Source organism: Loa loa (genome assembly GCF_000183805.2).
Source record: "Loa loa unplaced genomic scaffold supercont3.63, whole genome shotgun sequence".
Lineage (NCBI taxonomy): Eukaryota > Metazoa > Nematoda > Chromadorea > Rhabditida > Onchocercidae > Loa > Loa loa.
The window spans coordinates 90,504-97,474 of record NW_018108243.1 but is presented as its reverse complement, the minus strand read 5'-3'; the positions used below and the strand labels follow the sequence as shown (position 1 = coordinate 97,474).

Below are 6,971 nucleotides of genomic sequence, written 5' to 3'. Positions count from 1 at the left end.
TATATATATATATATATATATATATATATATATATATATATATATATATATATACATATAAATAAATAAATAAATAAATAAATATATATATATATATAACAAAAAAGTGGTTCGGAAAACGATCCAATGGTGGAAGGGCGCATTCAATTCAACAAACGACATTACTTTTCGAGGTTTAGCGAATGATGTTTGGATGATATTTTAACTGATATTTCAATGGGAGAAATATTTTCCCACTGCATTTCAATTTTTCGGTATACAGACATTTTTTACAGCGAATTTACTTTCACTCTTTAGATTGCACCTTACTAAGCAGTATATTAGTAGGTAAAGCGATTTATGTGTCGAGAAAATGATCAGGCCTTCAAATTTTTCAAAGCAGGAATATTAGTTTTCATGATGACAGAGAAGAGCTTGTCGCTTAAGTCTAAATTAATGTAATTATAGATTGGAGTATATAGTAGGGTAAGCACATAATGATGATTTAAAATTATAAAGCAACAAGTAACAGCAATTAATGGCCAAAAGGGAAAGAATAATGTGAGCAACCAACGGGGAGAATAATGAAATTTTGCATGAAAAAGCAATATGCATCATACAGGAAGGATTACAAAAGTCAACGATTATAGAACAGTTATTGGTATTCAAATTAGTATAGATGAGGTTGGGGATGGATAATTGTTTTCAATGAAATCCTTAGCTTTCATACTTGATACACAAGGAAAATGAATAGATTTTATGACACGAAATACGAAAATTGAAACATGTGTGAATTGCATCTGCTCCCAGAGGAAAGAGGGTGAAAAGGCTAAAAATCATTTTATTGCTTGCTGCAATGCACGCAGCTGTTAGTAGCAATGAAAAATTGCGGAAAAAGACCGAGGAGAAGTGCAATGGGGAAGATAGCAAATTAATGGAAAGAAGAATGGAAGAATGAGGGAAGTGGAGAGTTGTAAACAATTGGGATTTTCAGACATCATTGAAAGTTATCCCCTCAAAGAAGGGTCAAACAAAGATATTTGACATTCATTTGGAGTGCAAGAAAGCAATCTGATGCTTGATATGAACACGGAATAAAATAAACATCTCGCACCAAATGTTCACTGTGGTTAACAGACTGACACGGCACAACAAACAGGCATGCACAAATCCTATAAAACAAGTGACTGTTTCCTAAGTAAGATGTAAGCTTAAATTTGGTTTTCGCTAAAAGATTATAATTTTTATATTTTTATTCCTGAGATCATTTACCAGGGTATCAGAATGATTGGTCTTCATGGTCGAAATTCCACGATTTAAAAAGTGATTCTTTAAATATTCATAAGCGGCGTATCTCTCACGTCAGGTTGGATTTTAATTAACCATTCAAAAATGATCTCAACCGAAGACAACTTCTAAGAAATCTTTTATTGAAAGGTTACTATTCGTTTACACCCTTTTTTCATTGCTCTCTACAGATCGAAATATTTGTGCTTACCTATGCTACCTTTACTGATGTAATAATCAAGCTCGCATTAGCAGCAATATTCCAAAATGCTGGAAATTATCTTAATTGATAAAATGAGTGATAAAATGAGTTTTTGGACTTAGAAAGGCAATGTAAGCAATAATAGGATGTGAGAGACCATTGTTCAAAGCTGATCTTTCATCATTCCTTGTTGTGAGGATTCGTTAATCATTGGTATCGATTCTCTACGCACCAATCTCACTCTATTTTTAATCAGTTGGTCAGAAGTGTCGACTCAGTCATCCATTATAATTTATATGTATGCCAGACAGATTCTGCTCCGATTTCCCAAATGAGGCCCATGGTATCAACCGTTAAACTATTATTTTTGAAACTAAAAAAAACTAAGGTCGATGAAGCAGTTAATGATTCGAACGGCTTAGCTTTTTTCTAGCCAGTCGCACTTCTTCAATTAGCCTCAAAATCTTCAGCCATTTGTCTTGCTACTTGAACAAAGCTACTGCTACTTTCAAACGAACAAGGTATTCAGGCTGGATTTTGTGGTGGAAAAGTATAATACTATGTTTAGAAGTGAAAATTAATGACTTTTCGCCTACTTGATGGAATATTTACCACATTCCTTGCAGAATTCTTGGCTACATCTGAATCAAGGATTCTGCTTCAATGCACAATGAGACAAACTATTCTCTTGCTCTCATTTCTGCTTCTATTTCTCCTTTTGTTACCTCGTCGTTTTTCTAAATCTACTCATTCTATTTTAAGGAACAACTTATTAGTTATTGATTTTTCATACCTATGAGATCCCTTCATTTTGCTATTGAAATTTGCTGGGAATTTTTACAAGAACAATTCTTTCTGGTTTGGATATAACTGAAGGAAAGAGGAGCAGGAGGAGGAGGAAGAAAGGCAATCATTTTGCATTAATAACTACAACATCGTCAAAAAATGGTACCAATGCAAAACAACCTCTTTGAAACATTTTAATAAAATGACAATGTGCCATCGATGTGTTTTCTTGATGATTAAATACCATACAAAAATTAGACTTTAAAAATGCGATTCCAACATAAATATTAGTCCTCGAAGAAATCTTTACATCACTTTGTATCATACTCATTGACTTACTGATTTTGGAATAATCGACCAGTAAACGATTTTATAGTTCAGCTGTAACTGCTAGTTTACTCAGTCCTGAAGGAACATCTAACTTGGTGGACTTTCGGTAGCATCAAAAATATCCGGTCGATGCAGGATGTTACAGTTTACTGATAAAAGTGTGGTAAAGATGAAACACGAACTTGCAAAGCTGATCGAACTTACAGAGTCAATCGTATTAATGAAAATTGTATAAAACCGGTTACACGAACATCGTTACAGTGGCATAGTGTGGGGTAGTGTTGAATGACTTGTCAAAAACTGTAAGACAGGAAGTTTTGTGTGGTGCACAGTGGAGCATGTAAATTGAGTAGGAAGATTATTTGTGTTTGACAACAATAGCGTCATTCATCGTTTCGGTACTCACTGATTAATGTAATATCCAAATACAGTTCAACTAAATACCACAATACAATATAACAAGTCCAATTTTGCGAGAGACAAGAAAAAGATTAAAAGAATTCGTGTGCATGTTCCATATATTCCTTGTATTTATCAGTGTCTAAGCTCCAGAAATTCTTGTTCTATGGGAAAAAGTTAGCGTAATGATAGTGATACTAATATGCAGGAATTTGCTTTTCACAGAATGTTTAATTTATGATTACTGCTAGTAAGAATGTTTAATGTCAAGAGGATTTTCAAAAAATAGATTAATTTTATCTAAATTTGAAAATATAGTGTAGAAAAATTCTTCGCTATCAAAATATTGATTCAGTCCATCTATCCCTCGGACAACTTTTTCGTTGTCTGATAATAAAGTAATTTGGAATAATCATAAGCTGCTACAACAAAACCACTTCCTCGACCATTGACAAACTGCGCGCCCACAAGCGGCATGTTTTCAACTCTTCTGTTATATTGCCACTCAACCTTTAAATGAATGATGAATAAGCAAATGAATGAATTATAATATGGAATTTGAAACATCGTAGTTGGATCAGTGTGAGAGCAATGATTGTTAATGGGTCGTATGTGAAGAAAAGGAAAGAAATGGAGTTGTAATAGTTTAGGCAGAGGCTGATAAATAAAAAGAACAAATTGAGCACTTTCCTTAAATTTAAAGGGAATAAGCGTAACAGTACATGCGAACGGGTATAAAAAAACTTCAAGTACAAATTCCTCCAAAGAATAAAAACGAACCAGAATCAATGTTTCAAAAACCAAATTAGTAATTATATTTACTCAAAAAATTGACCAAAAATTACTATTATGAACTATTTTATTGAAATTGGCTGATCAAAATAGCTTCGAGAAATAATGAATTTTGTAAGACATTATAACAACAAACCCTATAAGCTTTAGCCTTACGAGTATGCAACTTCCATAAGCGTATCATTGTATCATCGCTGACCGATATAACCTGCAAGGAGTTGAAAACCATGTATGTATAAGCCATAAATTTTTCGGAGTAAAAAGGACTATCGACAAGCTAGTATTGCAACATTGTTCAGAAAATAGACTTTAACAGAATTCAACATCACATATAATCTTATCCAAAATGTTTACGCATTTCAAACTTAATTTACTCAAATATGTTTCACGCGGTGTGAGAAAACAAAAACCGCACATGAGCACTTTCCGGAGCTACAGCAATTGCATTTATTTGACGGACATGTGCATTCACTTCGGCCATTAACTGTCCACTCAACGTCGAATAAAATAATAACTGACCAGCGAAAGTACCAATAATGACTTGCTTTCTCAGCACATTGATGCAGTTTATTTCATGCCTATTAATTAAAGTGCGGCTTATCCTCATGTATTTTTTACCAACAAGCAAAATGAAACCTGGACACTTCTTTTGAAACAGAAATTAAAAGTGTGTCGCTATGATCAATTAGGACAAAATCATGGAAGATATAGTTATGCTTAATAGTAGCTTCATCAAAGTTTCGAAGTTAGATATGAGCATTCCAAAAGATGCAAACCATAAAACGACTTACCCAGTGCTAAATTTTTTCCGAGCACTTTTGAAATTTTTGACCCAAACAGCTATATTACCCAAGACATCACAAGAGCATGTTAAATCATCAAAACGACAAGTAGCTACGTCCGCTATTGCAAAATCGTGCTCCTGAAACTTTCTTCTGAACAGCTGTCACTTTAAATCCTTACAAAAGAAAGATTTGATGAAGAAATGAATAAATAAAAAAATGAAACCTGGACACTTCTTTTGAAAGTTACAGAATTCTCGCCTGAACACCTAAATACCAGCAATTCTCCCGAATGCGATCCTGGAAGCAAAGTTGAATATGCCAAAATTTTGAAAATTGAATTGAAGTGGTTCAAATTAAATCTTTACTTTTTTCTTTGCAATCAAAAAAAGTATATTGAGCCTACCAACAGCGATTAAGTTTTCCACATAAGTAATTCCCTTTGTAAAGCTGTATGTTTGCTCACGTCTTGTTGGTTCTGAAGTCTAAAAAGGTGTTTCTGGCAGACAAACAAGCTGAATTATACAGAATAAATTCAAGAAATTTTCTTAACAATGCTTGCGAAATATTGGATAATGAATGATGAACCGGAAATCTTAATGAGAAATACTAATTAACTAGTGGAAACTATGAGAGAGATGAAAAGAACGCACATCATTCATTTCGTTCCATGCAAGTAATTTGAAAGTTTTCACATCGTAAACCTACAAATAAATAGACGAAACTTAGAAACACCATTACTAATTTAAAGCATAGTAAAGATATAACCAAAGTTCCTAGAAACTTCCGAAATAAAACTGATAAAACCAATAAAATCACCATTACTCCTTTGGAAGTAGTGATAACCAAAAGAGGGAATGTTCTGCAAACTGGCATGCAGTATTTCGCTTGTAGTACAATAAGGGGTGTGTCGGAATCATTAGCTTTGATTGGCAGATTATCACATGTAAAACTATTCAGGCCTTGATCCCAGTTTAATGTCGCAATCTGGAAGTGATTACTGACACCAATAGAAGATCACTGCTACATTCTTAGTGATAGCAAAAAGGAAATTATTCCATTGAAGATTTCCTTTGTTAATTGTAAATTAACATTAAATTAATTTTTAAGTGGGGTGACCAAGAAGTTCGATATATTTCATATATCTTTTTACCTGTATAATCTAGTTGCATTCGAAAAATGCTCAGCAAGGATCTACAATTTCTACGAAGTTACTTTTATAATCCATTCAAACACGGATTACCATTAAACTGCAAGCAATTCATGTTTGTAGTTGAATTTTGCGAAAATTAAGGACATACTGTAAAAAAGATACGAAAAATCTATTCAACTAATGTCAATTAAATATTGCGAAGGAACTTATCGGCGACCAATAATGGAATGTAACCGATAACTTTGTAGAATGAGGAAGATATTAATGTACTGCGGAATAATTCATATAAACTATAAAATAAGATTAAGTCTATAGAAGTGGAGTAAAAAGCATTGCCACATAATGTTAACAAGTTTCTAGTTATTTTTAATTATTTTTATTCATTTTTATTTCCTTTATATCTCGAAATTTGTAGTTATTTTTAGATTTCATCCAAACTAATATATAATGTAATAGGTGGGAAGTTAAGGAAGAGTAACGAACCTGATTTTCATGTACCACACAAGCAAGCGTTAGATCTTTAGCTTCATGAAAGAAAACTGATAAATTATTCGGCGAATGAGAAACACTTCCAGTCGACATTAAAATTTCTTGCCGCAATTCGAACATTTTGGGTTTTACGACGAGTTAACATGGAAAATTTTGTGTCTAAAGTAGACGAGGACTTTGTATACGAATACGATCAGAATTTCAAATGACAAAGGAGTCTAAAATTGGAAATACTTCTGCTTTTCATCCATTCTAAGAGAAAAAATGGTGTAAATTTAACTTGGGAAAAAATCCGTCCGAATGATTCTACTGCAATATTCTATAACACTACCTTGAAAAGTGTATAAGGTTTACTGGAGAACATTGAGACTAAAAGGGTTACTATGGCAACTTCAAATAATATGAATAGAAGAAGCCGACATTATCACCGTAAATGAGGGTATGGAAGAAACTGAGACTATTTAAAAAGATTTGATTATAAGATGACTGTTATATTATCACAGATAAAATTATGCTAGTAAGGTTTTATTTCTTCAATACAATTACAGCAAAGTCCATAAACTGCTTGAAGAACATTGCTGATTTTTTATCTAACTTTCCAATAATTCATACTTCCAAATTGTTATCTTAACATTCGTAACTTAGTTACACTTCGTCCAGAGTCCAACTTATGATATAGTCAGTGGTAAATCTGACAACAAAGAGACATAAGCAAGCAACTGGAACACGTAACTTAAAAAAAAAAAAAAGAAAAGGATAGTGGGAGGTAATA

The 6,971-nt window shown here is 32.9% G+C and overlaps 1 protein-coding gene across 1 annotated transcript; it reads right to left on the bottom strand.

The window, feature by feature from the left end:
• Positions 1 to 3,316: 3,316 nt before the first annotated feature.
• Positions 3,317 to 6,319, bottom strand: LOAG_11295 (hypothetical protein; the record flags this gene model as incomplete). Its single annotated transcript, XM_003146816.2, has 9 exons — positions 3,317 to 3,493; positions 3,912 to 3,983; positions 4,191 to 4,353; positions 4,567 to 4,697; positions 4,784 to 4,857; positions 4,964 to 5,042; positions 5,211 to 5,261; positions 5,377 to 5,544; positions 6,194 to 6,319. 9 exons carry the CDS (start codon positions 6,317 to 6,319, stop codon positions 3,344 to 3,346), a joined length of 1,014 nt encoding a protein of 337 aa, XP_003146864.1. The 3' UTR covers positions 3,317 to 3,343.
• Between the last annotated feature and the right edge of the window lie 652 nt (positions 6,320 to 6,971).